General features: G+C 45.6%; 1 protein-coding gene across 7 annotated transcripts in view; it reads right to left on the bottom strand.

The window, feature by feature from the left end:
- Window positions 1–17,756, bottom strand: part of MOB3B (MOB kinase activator 3B) — a 237,140-nt gene that overhangs the window by 139,219 nt on the left and 80,165 nt on the right. For all 7 annotated transcript variants that reach the window (XM_089318052.1, XM_089318045.1, XM_089318076.1 and 4 more), the window contains exon 2: window positions 16,694–17,309. In XM_089318052.1, the coding sequence (XP_089174178.1) occupies window positions 16,694–17,111 (418 nt within the window). In that variant the 5' untranslated portion in view covers window positions 17,112–17,309. The remainder of the gene's footprint in view (window positions 1–16,693; window positions 17,310–17,756) is intronic.

Genomic DNA, 17,756 nt, shown 5'->3' on the forward strand with positions numbered 1-17,756 from the left:
AACAGCCTATCTCCAAGGAAAGAGGAGGGCTTTGGCTGTGCATTTAAACATGTATGAAATGTTTTTAGTTCAGAATCTTCTTCTTAAAGCATGAGATAATGACTTCGCTAATTCCTATTGAAAATAAAAAACATATCCAGAGGCTACAGAAACACAAAGCCACATTGCTATTTTTCAAATTACGGGGAAGGATGCAGGAGTGGGTGAATGGGTGTGTCTTGATAAGGCCCCCTGTGCAGTAAGACAAGATGCATTCTTCCTTCTCTTCCACTGTAACACTATTAACAGAATGTGATGCAAACCAGGTTACCTTTTAGAAGCCAGATCACAGAGAACAGCAACAGAAACTGTAAAAATAGCCAAGAGCACCGAGAATTCTTTGAAAAAGGGGCAGCTCCATGTTCTCAGTCACTCCATCTTCTATTCTTCTTCAGCTTAGGCAAAGGAGCACAGCAATATGGCAACCTCAGAAAAAGCGTGGGCAGTTCAGTCAGGGACTGAACTAGAAGGGAACTGGACTCCAGTCCTGTCCCTCCCAGGTCTAGGTGCCCTCCCCCTTCCCAGCTGAAAGCTCTGTGGCTGGCTTCAGAACTGTGGCTGCCGGGTTGGTGGTGAGAGGTCCCCTTCAGTGGAAGGAGATTCGGGCCCCTGATAGATCCAAGAAGATGAGGCAGGTGCGTGGGGGCAATCTCAGTAGATGACTGAGGCAGCCCAGCAAAGGGGCAGGGTGGTGGGGCAAGAGGACAGGAGAGCTTGGGTTGGCTGTGTGTGAGCATGGAAAGGGACCTTGTCATGAGACTGGCCATTAATGCACGACTCCAATATGGCAAACCTGGGCAGACCTGAAATACACCTTACAGGGCTGTCGATCAGGGAATTGTAAAAGTTCATTTTGATGTTGTCTCCGTGTCAAATTGTCCAGAAAAAGCTCTGATCCTTTACCTGAAAAATCAGAGCCCATTTTGGTCATACTTCTCATAAGCCAACAGAGTGCCACAGGGACCTTCCTCCAAGACCAGCTGCTGGGCAGTACTGTGGGGGAGGTCTAGGGGCCACCAGAGGTCCAATGGACACCTGTGCCAGCTGAAAAACATCAGGTTCAATTAGCCCCAGGACTCACGCTGGACTGCTGAGGGCAGCCACAGCCCATGGTTATTTAAAGAGTCAACATATTTTAGGACTAAAAAAAAAAATCCTTCATGGGCCCTGAAGTGTCACTTATCTGAGAGGTAACTGAGAAACCATGGCCAAAAAGTCCACTGTAGCAGGAAGTCCAGAAACCACCACTGACCCTGCCTTTTGAGAGGAACCCAGGGTCTCCGGGGTCTCTATTTCTGGGAGCCTCAGTGGTATATTGGCATGTGCAGCTGCTAACAAGGGACAAAAACACAGCAAATACTTTTTAGAAATAGCTTGATGGCATTATTAGCTCTAATATTAGCTGGTATTTACTGAACATGTTCCACATGCAAAGCCCCACGTACTGTCTCACTAATACAATGCAGTAACCTTAAGACCAAGGTCTCCTCATGTGACAGGGAAGGAAATAGGGTTGGCATACCAAGAAATAAAACAGGAAGTCAGACAGAGTCAGAATCTATACGCTGGACTGGGCTCCAGCAGTACTGTGTAGCTTCAGCCCCAGCCCCACTCACCACAATGGACCTTCCCTCTCTACTCCCAGCTCCTGCTGAGCAGCCCTGGCTCCCAGGCTCCGATGACAGCCTCTCTTCCTTGGTGTGTGCAACCCTATGTGCTCATGGCTCCCTGCTCTTCTGATCACCTGGTTGCTTCACCACCCAAGTTTGAATTGTTGGCACACGCAACACCTTTGAGCCAGTTTTCTACTGTGTTGCCTTTTATAACACCACTTGGCAAGAGTTCTGTTTTCCTGCCTAAAGTATAAGCTATAGGATGTCAGGGAGTTTGTCTCATGTGCCACCACATCCACAATGACTTTCTTCTTTTAAATCAACAGTACTGTAGGATAAGTATTAGCATCATTTTACATGCCTGAAAAACAAGTATCACCTAGAATTAATTCATCCCAGCCAAGTGGGTCTCAAATTCTAGCTTGCATCACAAATATCTGAAGAGTTCTCGCTCGCTCTCTCTCTCTCTCTCTCTAAAGATTTTGAAAGGAAGAGAAAGAAAGGGGGGGGGAAGGTATCTTCCATCTGCTGGTTCACTCCCCAAATGGCTGCAATGGCCACAGATGGTCCAGGCTGAAACCAGGAGTCTAGAATGCCATCTGAGTCTCCTCTGGGTGTCAGGAGCCCAGTACTTGGGCCATTCTCTGCTGCCTTCCCAGGTGCATCAGCAGGGAGCTAGATCAGAAGTGGAGCAGCCAGAACCTGAACTGGTGCTCCAATATGGGATGCTTAATCATGTGGTAGCTTAGCTCACTGTGCCACAACACAGCTCCTACCTGGAGAGCTCGAAAACACAGGTTTCTGGGCTACTTCCAGAATTTCTCATTCAGAAAATCAAGGGTGGATCCTACAAACTGCATTTCTAACAAGTTCCCAGGGAAGACCAATGCTGCTGGTCAAGGGGGCCCTGTGAGAACCGCTATCCTGTAACCCACTAGGAAGCAGCAGGGGCAGTCCCTGTGTTTTCTCTTTCCACCGAATCTTGGAGCAGGGGCATTTGATACCACACTCAACAGTCAGGGATGTGACACCGAATATATCATCTCTCAATAGCTCACTCTGGGACTGAGGGCCAGACGTCACCCATCCCATCATTCATCCAGTTCTCTCTTCTTTTCAGTCTGTATGGCACTGGAAGTAACAAGTCCCTACATTTCCAATGTACATAAACTATTTCTTCCTTTCTTTTATTGGCCTAACACTGAACCTTCTCAAATTTCAAAAAGCATGTAGGAATTCTGATACAGCAAAATTTGGTGGAGGAAAAATCCAACTGTATTTGTCATCTGCCTCTTACAGTTTTTATAAATTTTCACCTTTTTTTTTTTTTTCCTCTGACAGGTTTAATTAGTTCAACCAGGAACTCTCACTCTTGAATTTTTTAGTCATTTTCTGGACTATTTCCTGGGCCATCTTCTACTCTGACAAAGCCCTCCTAGTAGCCACAAGGGACAGGCAACCAGATTTCAATGACTGTGACATTTTGGCTTGGTTTTAGTACACTTCCTAATTATACCTAGAATGTTTTTTTAGCTTTGTTAAACCTAGTAGTATGTTGGATTTCATACAACCAATATACACATGCTTGGCCTTTCTGAGTTGTCAGCGATCATTATCTTTTAAGTAGTTAAGAGCAGGAATGGCTCCCGTATGATGCATATTTCTTTTGCTTCTATGCAGACATTACTAATCAATCACAGCATTTCCTTCCTGAGGTCCAATATTCTGAGAGAAGGAGGCCAATGTACATGTTCCATACTTCCTGTGACACTGACTCCAATTTCTAATAAATGGAAACATCTGACTTTCTCTACCCCCGTCTTCCAAGGGGAAAAAAAGAAGAAAAGAGAAATACTCCTCATCAACCTGCTTTCTTCTACATCTTAAGATGTTATTTGTGGCCGGCACCGCAGCTCACTAGGCTAATCCTCCACCTTGCGGCGCCGGCACACCAGGTTCTAGTCCCGGTTGCCCCTCTTCCAGGCCAGCTCTCTGCTGTGGCCAGGGAGGGCAGTGGAGAATGGCCCAAGTATTTAGGCCCTGCACCCCATGGGAGACCAGGAGAAGTACCTGGCTCCTGCTTTCGGATCAGCGCAGTGCGCGGCCGCAGCAGCCATTGGAGGGTGAACCAACGGCAAAGGAAGACCTTTCTCTCTGTCTCTCTCTCTCTCACTGTCCACTCTGCCTGTCAAAAAAGATGTTATTTGTAAGTAGTGCTTGAGTATTGGGAGGGAAAGCTGTGAATTTTTTCAAGATAATCATAAAAGTATATTTGCACTTTAAGTAGGTACATATATGAAAAAGCAGGTCTCAAATTATCAGCTTGAGAAGAAATACTTTATCCCAACATAATCGTTACCATTTCCAGAAAGCAAGGACACTGCCTTCATCTTATTTATTTGTAAGTTATCATGTTTTAGAGAGACAGAGTTATTGAATGTAGCTTAACAGAAGCTTCGCAGTGCTGTAGTTAGGCAAGTCTGAATTCTAAGCATGGTCACCCCTTACTATGAGGAAAAAACTTATCTCAGCTTCCTCAGTTGAAAACAGGGACAAAGAGGTATTTGGCCCAGCAGTTAAGACACTGTGTGGCACACTCACATCCCATGTTGGTTCAAGTTCCAGCTTCTTGTGATGAACGCTTTGGGACGCAGGAGGTGATGGTTCAGCACATGGTCCCTACTACTATGTGGAAGATCCAGATTGAGTTCCTGGCTCCTGACGTTGGCCAGGCCCAGCCCTATCTGTTGTAAGCATTTGGGGAGCAAATGAGAGGATGAAAGATCAATCTCTCTCTCTTTCAAAGCAATAAATATATATTTAAATAATTTTAAAAGTAAAGAAAACAGGAATAACAATAATAATGACTAAGCAAGGTTGCTGTGATGATTAGAAAAAATATAATAAAGAGCCTAACATACTACTTGGGTCAGAATAGGTAATAAATATTGGTTAATAGAATTATTCTATTTTATGATTTGGAATTACTACCTTACATTATAAAATGGAATCTATCCCTTTCAGCTGATGTTAAAGGTTGTATTTTTTTTTTTAAAGGTAGAGTTAGAAAGAGAGAGACGGAGATCTTACATCTGTTAGTTTACTCCCCAAATGGCCACAACAGCCAGAGCTGGGCCATGCTGAAGCCAGGAGTCTGGAGCTTCTTCTGGGTCTCCCATGTGCTTGCAGGGGCACAAGAACCTGGGCTATCTTCTGCTACTTTCCAGGATTGGAAGTAGAGCAGCTGGGACTCAATCCAGCGCCCATATGGGATGCCGACATCACAGGTGGTGGCTTAACCCTTTATGCCACAACACTGGCCCCTTAAGTTTTGATTAACTGATGTTTTAATAGTTCTAAATAATTACTTTTTTCTGAGATTACTGTACCTATGACATGAACAATAGCTTTTATCAATTTTTACTTCAGTTGGAAAATAAATGTGCAGAGAATATTGCAGATGAAGTTCCCCTATGTAATTGAGCAGTACAAATTGCGGTAAATCAGAAGTCTTCCCTTTTTATCTCATTGTGTAAAGGAAATAATTTATTTGGCACCTAATGCTCTACCAGGAGCGTGCTACATGCTTTATGTACATTATGTCACTTACTTCTCTCAACCTTACAAAGTGGGTGTCATTATTATTGTCCCATTTCCCACAGGGGACAGACTCAGACAGGGTCAGGGCTTGCCAAGGTCACATAGTACAAAGGAGAGGAGAAGGGACCAGCATTGTGGCCTAGTGAGCTAAGCTGCTGTATGTGACACTGGCATCCCATACTGCAGAGTTAGGTGGGCCGGCTGCTTTGCTTCTGATTCAGCTCCCAGCCAATGCACCTGGAAAGGCAGAAGATGGAAGCACTTGGGTCTCTGCCACCCACATGGGAGACCCGGATGGGGCTCCAGGGCTCCCGGCTTTAGCCTAACCCAGCCCAGGCCATCGAGGCCATTTGAGGAGTGAGCCAGGGGATGGGCAATCTCTCCATCTCTCTCCTACTCTATCATTCTGCTTTTGAAATAAATACATCTTAAAAGGGGGGGAAAAAAAAAAGGAGAGAGGATCACAGAACTGAAGATGAGCTCTTAACCATAACACTATTTCTGGGAAATATAAATAAAGCCAACAGCGGTCCTGTGTGCTTTGACAGCTGCTGCCCCGGGGAGTTTCCTAGGCACCTGGGGCTAATCATTATCATATTTGCTCACATTTCTCTTCCAGGACATGGAGACAGAAGCCTCAGTGAAAAGCTTTCACTTCCCCATTTTGGGATGGCCAAGTATGAACAACTTTTCTGAGTACCACCACATGTAAATTCCTAACATTCCACAATTTTTTCCCCTCTGCTCCTGGTGGCTATGGTGGGATTCCCTGGCTGGTCCAGGCAATCAAAGTGAAGTTGAAGAAAGGCATCCACTAGCAGTTCTCAGTGGTGGTCAGATGCTGAGGCACCACGGTGCTGTCCCACCAGGCATGAGAGAGGGCCCCATCACTGCAGGCAGACCAGAAGCCATGGATATGACATGGAGGACGGGCAACAAAGCAGCACTTGACTGCCAGCTGCAGCCCCTTAAGCCAACACTGCTCTCCAGCGCTGCTGACCTCAGCTAGATGAGGGAGAGACACCTAGAGCCTACTGTGTCTTTTGAAGAATGATTTTTTTTTTAATTTCCTGAGAAAGAACTAACAACCCCAGTTGTCTTTATGTGAAGATAAACATCTTAATGTCCAAAGGTATGAACAAAGGATCAATCGGCTACATCGCTTAGGAGGTTTTCACATAAGAAAAAGATTCCTTGCCAAACTTTCTTTAAATATTGGACTCTTTTTCTCCCTGACAAATGAAAATATTAGTCAAGGGCCAAATTCAACTGCTGCACAATTTTCAGGAATACATCTGTTCTGTAATATGAACTATGTGGCATCAGTCCATCACTTTACACTTGTGTAACAGTAATTAGTGCACCAGGTGTCTACTGTGTGGAGACTGTGATGGTGGGCGTAGCACCCCACAGCAGGAACAATAAGGTACAACTCCTTTCTGCAGGCCACCTATGCTATGCATGGGAGACATCTTCTAAAGTTCTATCACAATAGCTACACAGCATCTTGAAGAATGCTTACCTTTGCTTCTATTGGTTCCACAAGAGCAACAGAAGAGGCCACAGAATGCAGTAAATGCTTGGTATAATTCCGGCTTTTCACCCTGGGCTATTTCCTTTCTCATTTCAATTCAGCTGATGAGTCTATTTTATCACACTGAGACGTGTGGCATCGAAGGAAGTAACATTTAAAGCATAACTGCACTATGATCCAACAGTGTGCTAGGTGCTGCATATGCAGTGGTCCCATAAAGTAGGTACTTTCACACAACATTTACAGATGAGGTAACAGCCTCAGAGAGATGGAGAATTTGCTTGGAAAAGTTCATAACCAGTATTTAAGTTCAGGTCTTACAGAGTCTAACACCTCTGTTCCTTTTAACCACCTTATGTCCCTTCCCAAACTCATCTTTCTTGAGTATCCATTTCCCCAGAAGACTTAAGGGAAAACCATAATTATGTGAAGGAAAACATGGAGAGACTTATCAACTAGAACATGAAATGAGCACACTTTTTTTTAAGATACAACAACAAAAAGACTCTATCTGCAGAGGCCTTTCCAGAAAGTCCACGTCCCTAGGCCTACAAAGCTATCTTGACAGAAAAGCTTGTAAACCATTCTCCATTTGACATGGAGGTCAAAGGCAGGCTAATAATTTGGCCTCCTGTCAAAATGACATCATTGAAGTATGCATGCACTTGCCATCCAGAGGGGAGGCAGAGCACTGGTGGTGACACAGAGAAGGCCTCTGGGGTCAGCAACCTCCTGGTGCTGAGCTGCCAACCCCTCCAAGCACCGCTGACCACCACAAGGCAGGCTTCATCAACTAAGGAATGATCCCGCGGCCACAGCACCCAGTGACTAACAGAATAAAACCACTGTTGTCTGAACCCCATGATAGCCTTTGTTTTCAGTTTTTAATCTCTGGCTTCCACTGAGTATCATATATCCTGTTTCTCTTCCCAGCTGGTGCTGAGATGTAACAACTTGTCACCTGAGACACAGCCCATTAAAATTACACAGCACAGGTAATGGAGATCCCGGTGCAGGTCAGGACAGCAGGTAATTAGCGGTCTCTAGGCCTCTGGGCCTGTCTCCACTCCTGTTCCTCTCTGATTCTTAGCACACTGGAGGCCCTTTGCAGAGGTATCTCTTGGGATTTGTTGAGCAGGAGTGGTTGTTTAACACCGTCCTCATTAACTCAGTCAATGAGTCACTGCAGTATTGGGTTCATAGGTTCAAGGTGGGAGAGGGGAGTTGAAGCAAGATCCAGGGACTTCATCTGGGTCACCCACTTTGGGTGACAGGAGGCCAAGGATTTGGGCCATCTTCTGTTGCCTTCGCAGGTGCAAGAGCAGGAAGCTGGATGAGAAGCAGAGCAGCCAGGGCCTGAATTGGCTCTGATATGAGACGTGGGCATCACAAGCGGTGGCTTCTCACTGTTCCAAAACACCAGTCCCTCTTTATGTTTCCATGAATATACAACTGAACAAACTCAAGTAGCATTAGAATCTATAGGAGGCAAGTTCTTAAAATGAACGGAATCAGAGTTCCCATCTGCTAGGACCCAATAAATTTGCAAGATAAGCATGGCACTGGCTGTTTCAAGGTACCACCCTCCCTCCTTACAAAGGGAGGATACAACTGAGGGTATGCTGATTCTGGAGTAAGGAAATAACAGACATGGGACCAGCGCTGTGGCACAGTGGGAAAAGCCGCTTTCTGCAGTACCAATATCCCATATGGCTACCTGTTCAAGTCCCAGCTGCTCCACTTCCTATCCAGCTCTCTGCTATGGCCTGGGAAAGCAGTAGAAGATGGCCCAAGTGCTTGGGCCCCAGCACCTGTGTGGAAGACCCAGAAGAAGCTCCTGGCTCCTGGCTAAGGGTCAGGCTCAGTTCCATCCATTGTGGCCATCTGGGGAGTGAACCAGCGGATGGAAGACCTGTCTGTGTCTGTCTCTCTCTGCCTTTCACATAAATATATATATATATTTTTTTACAGGCAGAGTGGACAGAGAGAGAGACAGACAGAGAGAAAGATCTTCCTTTGCCGTTGGTTCACCCTCCAATGGCCGCCGCGGCCAGCGCACTGCGACCGGCGCACCGCGCTGATCCGAAGGCAGGAGCCAGGTACTTCTCCTGGTCTCCCATGGGGTGCAGGGCCCAAGCACCTGGGCCATCCTCCACTGCACTCCCTGGCCACAGCAGAGAGCTGGCCTGGAAGAGGGGCAACTGGGACAGAATCCGGCGCCCCGACCGGGAGTAGAACCCGGTGTGCCGGCGCCGCAAGGCGGAGGATTAGCCTAGTGAGCCGCGGCGCCAGCCATAAATAAATTTTTAAAAAAATAAAACAACAGACATGAGATGTAAGGGCACTTGAGAGTGTTGGCTTTGGAGCTGAGTCACCTTGGGTCTGAATCCAGTTCAGATTGCGTGATCTTGGGCATATTACTTAATCTTTGCGTCTCAGCTTCTCATCTGTGAAATGGAAATCATGCCACCTGCCTTACAGATTGCTTCACAGATTCAATGTCAGAATGCAGGCGATGTTATTTATGACTACCTTAGGCCACGTTTAAGGTAGTGTGTGTTCAGAAAATGGCAGCTTTATTATTATGCCTTCTCAACTAGTGATTTCTTAGGGAGTCAAAATTTACCAGATCTCCAAGGCATTTCCTGATTCTGGAGCCTCAGAAAAATGTGCTAGTCCACAAGGCCGTCTGGGGAGGGGCTCCATCCTTGGTAGTTGAATATCCTGAGAACGCCTTTTCTATCCCCTCAGGGATCAAGTCCAGGTGACTGTGCCTGACATTGATTTGTAGTGGTTTCTTCCAAGTGTGACGAGTGGGCTGAGGGTAGATAGTATGACACCGCACGTGGGCAGCCTTGGGACCTAGTCTTCTGAAAAACCCATGAGAAGACCCTGCCTACTGGCTCTTCCTAAAGAGCTGGGAGCCCGTCCCTGAAACCAGGTGTTGATCCAGCTCCTACATAAACTCTGGGATTTCCCACAGCCTTTGAGAGATATCAATCTGAGGTATTTATGACATCATCACAGAGCAATTCAGCAATGAAGACTCTGATAATTGTTAAAAATCTTGTTGAGTCCTTTAAATGCATTTATTTTTCGAAGGTTCTGTTCCCAAATTGTCTAGTGGTTTCCCTGCATTTTGGCTGGTAGTTGTATAAAAATGTATGTGTGAGAGAGAAACAACTAGCACACATTTGTTTTTCAGCACCTCGTATATCTCAGGCTCTGGGATAGGTGTTTATACTCACGCTGCCTCATTAATCCTTACGACAGCCCTTTGAGGTCAGAGTTGTAATCCTGAGTTTACAGGAAAATGGAAACACAGAGGGAACATCACACAGCAGTGAATAAACACATCGAGGTGATCAAACCCAAGTCTCTGTCTACAACTCCAGTGCTAACTCCCCACCCTGTAAATATATCTTGTTGATAAGCACTCTCTTGCCAGTGTTTAATAGATTAATATGAAAAGAAAAATGAGGGAGATGCTAACAGAAAATAAAAAGTTAAAATGTAAAGGCTAATTATGACTTCAGTTTGCTGACTTCCGTGTCCGAGAAGTTCATCCTTATGGGCATTTTTACATTCTCAAAACAAAGTCCTTGAGAGAGGATGAAACTCAGCTGCAATCTCATGATAAAGGCTGCCAAAGGAATGCCATTTTTTCTGCAATGCACTTGACCACTGAACAAACTACTCATTCTAGAAAAGATGTGCAATGTACAACAAACAGACATCTGGACATTACGAAAACTGCTCAAGGATAAGGATCCAGGTCTGTCTTACAGGGCCTGGTCTTGAGCAGGTGCTCAGCAAACACGGAGGGAATGACCAAATGGGGGTAACAGGGAACTGTAGACCAGCAAAGGGTTTTCATGAAGCTAAGCCATTGTCTGTTCAATCTTATGTTGGAATGTGGACCAGTCATACTGCCCAGACACATTTGCTGGGCATTTCAGTGGTGATTTAAAAAAAAGAAAGAAAGAAAGAAAGAAAAAAACAAGGTGGTACAGTGGTTAATTTTTAGCTTGGGACACTTGCACTGCATGTCAGACAGAGTACCTACTCCTGATGCAGCTTCATGCTAACGTGCACCATGGGAGGCAGCAGATAAGAGTTGCTTGGGTCCCTGCCACCCACACACACACAGACAACTGGGATTGGCTCCTGGTTACAGCCTGGCCCAGCAGTGGCTGTCACAGGTATTTGGGAAGTGAACTAGCAGACTGTAAATCTCTGTTGTGATTCTCTGCCTTTTAAATAAAATGACAAATACATAAAAACTTTTTAAAAGAGGAGAAAAAATGAAAAAAAGAGAGCAGCATTTATCTGGCCAGGGGGTTGCCTTAAGCTGTTGTACCACAACGCAGGCCCTATGGCCAGATACCCTTTAGCTCCAACTCTGACTCCTAGATTACAGCAGTAGGCCTTTCAATTGTTGACTGTCAGCCTCTTCACTGATAAAATACAATGCACTTTGACTTCATTAGGCTGTAAGAATCAGGAAAGATTAACAACGGGGTGCAGTGGCAGACAAGTATTGAGTATACTCAAGAGACTGCATTTCCCTCTCGTTTCCCTGCCTTCTTTCCCCTGACTGCTCCTGCCCTGACACTCATTTACTCTAAACCCCCAAGGTAGGTAAGATCACGTAATTTTTTTTTTTGACAGGCAGAGTGGACAGTGAGAGAGAGAGACAGAGAGAAAGGTCTTCCTTTTGCCGTTTGTTCACCCTCCAATGGCCGCTGCGGCCCGCGCACTGCGGCCGGTGCACCGCGCTGATCCGATGGCAGGAGCCAGGTACTTCTCCTGGTCTCCCATGGGGTGTGGGGCCCAAGCACCTGGGCCATCCTCCACTGCACTCCCTGGCCACAGCAGAGAGCTGGCCTGGAAGAGGGGCAACCAGGACAGAATCCGGTGCCCTGACCAGGACTAGAACCCGGTGTGCCGGCGCCACTAGGCGGAGGATTAGCCTGCTGAGCCGCGGCACCGGCCTGTAATTGTTTTTTATATGCTCTTATTCCTCCTTTTTAAACACTTTCTAAAAACACATGAGTTGGAGAAGCTCTAAGTTTTCTCATTGTTATCCTTACTATCAGACCTAAAACATTAAGTCCTGTTATAGAACACAAAAACAGGGAACCTGGGGGCTACAATGCAAAAATTATTGCAATTAGCAATTGACCTTTTTTATTTTTTATTTTTGTTTTTCTTTCTTTTTTTTTTTCAATAAAGATAGAGTTACAGAGAGAGGTAGAGAGAGAGAGAGAGAGGTCTTCCATCTGCTGGTTCACTCCCCAGATGGCTGCAATGGCTGGAGCTATGCCGATCCGAAGCCAGGTCTCCCACGCAGGTGCAGGGGTCCAAGGGCTTGGGCCATCCTCCACTGATATCCCAGGCCACAGCAGAGAACTTGATCGGAAGAGGAGCAGCCGGGACTAGATCCAGTGCCCACATGGGATGCCTGCACCTCAGGCCAGGGCTTTAACCTGCTGCACCACAGCACTGGCCCCCACAATTGACCTTTTTTATAAAATTATGGCTTTTTATTTTTCTGTCTCGAATGTTATAGCTAAAGGTGGGTAGATAAAATAGAAGAGGAGGAGGCCCTTGCACTGATGTTACTGCTGTTTTAAAGGCTTCAACAGGGACATCTGTTGGGTGTTTAACAAAGGAAGCCAGAGTGTTTCAGGGGAGAGTGGAGGAGACTGTGGCTTACAAGGGAGCCACAACTGTTTGATCTTCGGGTCCCATCTGAGAAAGCTACACTTCTGAATAGCACGGTCTCCCAGTTAAACTGGAATCCGGTAATAGATGAAAGCTGTTCTTTCCTCAGTGTTTCAGGGGTAGGGATCAACAGCTGTTTGTATCCTTTCATATCCCACTAAGGGGGAAGAATCCACATCTGTCAGTATTTTCCGGTCCTATTTCCTTGGATCACAGTGGGGAGGAGGTGAAGCCTGGACCCCTCCCCATTCCCAGGCAGGAACTCAGTAATATGCCTTCCATTCAAAGTTGTAATTCTAAGCAGAACTCGGTATTTCTCATCCACCCAGGGTCTGCTCTGTGCCTAGAATTCTTCTCTTACTTTATCCCAACAGGCATCTTGATAATTTCCATGATAATGACTCATGACAGCACAAAGATCAAAAAGAAGAAAAGTGGGCTGGAATCAGGGGGAGGAAGAAGAGGAAATGGAGTGTAACAGAGAAAGTGTCTCCTAAAAATAGGTTTTTCCAAAAGACAGCAACAATAACATCAAATGGTGAATCAGGGAGGTGCCGCCAGAGCAGGTGCTCAAGAAAACCGTCACAGTGCTGGTGTGTGGCCGGCTTTTATGGTTTGTTGTTGTTGTTGTTGTTTGTTTTTTACAGTACCCTAACATTTCACCTTGAAAAAGTTAAATGGAGAAAATGGAACCCTGTGGAAATAAGGTGCAGGAGATATCTGGGAATGGTGATGGAGATCCTGAGGTAGCTGTTAAACTTTGTTGTGGCCGGCGCCGCGGCTCACTAGGCTAATCCTCCACCTGCGGTGCCAGCACACTGGGTTCTAGTCCTGGTCAGGGCGCCAGATTCTGTCCCGGTTGCCCCTCTTCCAGGCCAGCTCTCTGCTGTGGCCAGGGAGTGTAGTGGAGGATGGCCCAAGTGCTTGGGCCCTGCACCCACATGGGAGACCAGGAGAAGCACCTGGCTCCTGGCTTCGGATCAGCGCGGTGCGCCGGCTGCAGCGGCCATTGGAGGGTGAACCAACGGATAAGGAAGATCTTTCTCTCTCTTTCTCTCTCTCTCTCACTGTCCACTCTGCCTGTCAAAAAAAAAAAAAAAAAAAAAGGCAAAAAAAACCAAAAACAAAAAAAAAACTTTGTTTTGATCACCAGTACCAAGCACATATGGAACTTTATAAAATTATTTCCACCTATCCACCCATCCACTTATCAACAACTTGTAAAGCACCAGGATTAGACTTAGTGTTGGAACAGTCAAATGGACAAGGCTTCCGTAACTTTAAGGAGTTTATATTCTAAGGAGTGAAAACCCTCACAGAGAACATGGTTTGTGAGTTGGATTTGAAATGCTCCATGAGAATTCACTAGACAGAGAAATGGGTGTTCACAGAAGGAAAGAACAACACGGACAAAACCAGAGGTAAAAAACTGACAGTTTCTGGGGAATGGAAAAAGCCTTCTGGGTATTTATAACAGAGGAGTAGCAAGTCCTTATAAAAAGTGGAAGCTCATAAGAAACTCAACTCAATAATAGGAAAACAAATACACCGATTAAAAAGTGGACTAGTGATCCTCAAAAGACGACATAAAAATGGCCTGCAGGTGTATGAATAAAGAAAATGTATGTACACAGTTTGGTAAATATACCATATGGATAAAGGAAAGGCAGTATATACTTGTATACACAACGGATCATCAGTCAGCCTTAAAAGAGAATGAAATCCTGTCATCTGTGGAATATGGATGAACCTAGAAGACATGTTAAGTGAAATAAGGCAGTCACAGAAAGATAAATACCTAATTATGCCATTTATATGTATGTGGAATCTAAGAAGTTGAACTCAGAACTATAGAGTAGAATGGGGTTACCAGGAACTGGGGTGGTGGTAAGGGGTTGGGGAGATATTGGTCAAAAGCCATAAAATTTCAGATAGAAGGAATAAATTCTAGCTATCAGTTATTCAACGCAATGATGCTTTTAAACAGTGCTGGTTCTTTAGATCTCACCTAAGAGATTCTGATGTAGTTGCTAAGGGGGAGGATCAAGAAATTTGTATTTTGAACAGAAAGTCCAAGTAATTCCAATATAAACAAAAGTTTGACAACTTCAGTGTATGTAACTTAACATTTCCCAAAAGAAGCTAGTGATATTCCATTGGAAAAAAAAAATTGTATTAGGGTCAAATCAGGAAACACCACATATTCAATTATTCTATTCTTGGAATAGATTGGCATGTTAAATGTTCTACAGTAAAGAAATCAATTTCACCCAGCATTTCCTAAAGTCATTTTTCCATTGGAGGGAGCAGAGATCACAGCTGAAACAGAAGGTGCTGACCAGGTGAGCTTGCTCCCAGGCATGCTGAATGTCTAAGGAAATGTCTAGAAAAAGAAAGCGAAGTCAATGATTCTGAGGGGCATGAGGGCACCCATTGATTTCATCCAAGTAGCGTTGAAAACCACCTAGGATGTCCTGTTTCAAGTAGAATGCCAGAAGCTTCCTCCCTCTCAAGTTACACACGTGGCTCTGTGCCGCGACTTCTGGTCAGCAACTCTGGGCCATAACCACAGCTGCTAGAGACCAGGAATGCTGGAGTTCAAAGCGTTTGGGAACAGACACGGGGAGGGATGAAGAGGAGGTACCCTTGCCTACATCGATTTATCTTTATTGATATCATGTGTTCTGCACAGAGCTTTCTCCTTTGTAAGAATTCTGGAAAAGAAAAATTCCTCCCAGCTCCAAAAGTAGCCTGAGAGAGTCAACACAAATGTAAAAAGGCAGGAACCTAAGGAATCTCCATCCTTGCAGATGCTTGATATAGGCCCAGGGGTGTTTTCTGAAACCTACCTTCCTGCTCCTACCTCCTGCCACACAAGTCGCATCCCTCCTGTTTAACAAGGGCCAGGAAAGAGCATGGGGTAACTCCACAGGCGACGCAACACCAGGATTCTGACAAGTAGTTCTTGTGCTGCATATTGCAAGATGTACCATACAGCACCAATCAATTCAGACACTTTTGCCCCTGGTATGAACTTAATTACTTCCATTCACTCCTTCTCAACGTTCCATATGCCACTGGGACACCAATCTCTCATCTAGAGATGATTTCAACTGCGTACCCCAACCATTCAGAGCTTTTAAATAATACTTTCCAAAGCACCAGTGTTTTATTTAGCCATTCCCCAAATACTTCCTGGGGGCCTACAGAGGTTTCAAGGCACTGGAGACACAAGAGTGGAGTAGGAGATTGTTCATTCCCGTTGAGCCTAGATCATAAGACACGAAATTCCAAATTCCGTCTTCAGTGCATAGAAAATGCAATGATAAGAAGCATAAGGAAATATAAGAAGTATAAAAGGTTTGGTTCTTTCACTTCAGTTTTATGGCCTGTGGCATAAAACAAACAGAAGTATTTGCATTTCAAGTGTCTCAGTGAGCCCAGCAGCTATGCAAGGGTCAGAGTTCACAGCACGGTCTGGAATTAAAAATCCATGAGTAGGAGAGGGAGGAGAAGGCCAGATCTTTATTTCTCCAGAATGCAAACCCAGTTTGTTTGATCCCCAAACAAATCCACAGACCTCACACAGGGATTTCTTTTTCTTCTTCTAAAAAAAAAAAAAAAAAGTTTTGTTTTTTAAATTCTAGAGGCAGAAGAGACAGAGCCCCTAAGCACTGATTCACTTCCCAAATGCCTGCAATGGCAGGCGGGGCCAGTCTGAAGGTAGGAACCTGGAATTCAGTCCAGGTTTCCCACATTGGCGGCAGGAACCCAACTACTTGAGCCAAAGCCTGCTGCTTCCCAGGGTCTGCACCTGTGGGAAGCTGGAATCAGTAGCCAGAGCCAGGGAACCGAGACCAGACATTCAACAGTGGCAGGCAAGCATCTCAGCCGCCACATCAAACGCCACCCATTTGGAACTTCCTAGTTCTGAAAGACGAATTGTACCTGAATTGATAATAATGATAACCTGTCAATTAGCCAGAAAATGAATCTCTTACTAGGGTAACTGGGTGGATTTGGAGTGTAGTCCCAAGGAAGCCAAGATCAAATTTAACTTAGGAAAACACTGACATGGGTTCTAATCAGCATTCAAAGGGGTTCTGGCAGAATTCCCTGAAAACTTCAAGTTAGAGGGGCAGGTATGCCAAAATAGTTGAAAAAGTGGTCAGGGACTTACCCACACATGTTGGAAATATGTCCTCGTTGTTGATCTGGACCTCGATCCAATCCATAAGAAGGTTCATGTACTGGGGAGCTGGCAGTGCCGTCGGCTTCTTATACTTGTGGTCATCCTGCCACCGATACTCATATTTGGGGCCCCCTGACATCACAGGGCAGGTCCGCTCAGTGCAGAACTCACAGATGGTGCCGTAGATGAGGTTGATTCGATTGAAGAAGTCCACCACATGCACCGCCACCCAGTCATTCTGGTCCTCCCCACTGGGCAGCTGCACAGCTGCCTTTAGGTCCACACCTGAGTTGAGGGATGCCTGGGCCCGCTTGTGCAGCTCAAACCGCTGGGTGCCAGGTTCGAACTTCCTCTTGGGTCGGAAGGTTTTGTCTTTGTTGAACACCTGTTTCAGAGCGATAGACATAGTTTTCTCCTTCTCTTCCTGTTGTGTGCAGGAAGCAAAAAGGCACCTGGAACTTTTCAGTGAGAGATCACAACCCAACAGGGTTTTCCACTGCCAGCCCTCAGGCCCCAGTCTTGCAGGCTGTGTCTTTTAATCTCTGTTAAATTGCCCCTTCCATCTTCATCTTGAATGACTTCCAAGGGAACCTCATGTTCCTTCCTAAAGGCAGAGGAGAAAAGGAACTTGTGAGTGCCCAGTTGGCATTTAAGAAATGGCAAAAAACTGGGGCTGGCGTGGTGGCACAGCAGGTTAAGCCCCCATCTGTGACACCAGCATCTCCTGTGGTTAGAGGTTCAAGGCCTGGCTACTCCACTTCTGATTGAGCTCCCTGATAATGCACCTGGGAAAGCAATGGAAGATGGCCCAAGTGATTGGCTCCCTACACCCCTGTGGGAGACCTGAATGAAGCCCCTGACTTCGGCATGGCACAACCCTGGCCACTGTGGCTATTAGCAGAGCGACTGGGTAGTCGGAAGATCTCTATTCCACTCCCCTCCCTCCACTGTGTAATTCTGCCTTTCAAATGAATAAATAAATCTTTAAAAAAAAAAAAAAAAAAAGGAAATGGCAAAAGCTTAGACCCACTTTCTGTGCTGTGTTCCTGGC

Source organism: Oryctolagus cuniculus, chromosome 1, assembly GCF_051225735.1.
Source record: "Oryctolagus cuniculus isolate XC-2025 breed Fujian yellow rabbit chromosome 1, ASM5122573v1, whole genome shotgun sequence".
Lineage (NCBI taxonomy): Eukaryota > Metazoa > Chordata > Mammalia > Lagomorpha > Leporidae > Oryctolagus > Oryctolagus cuniculus.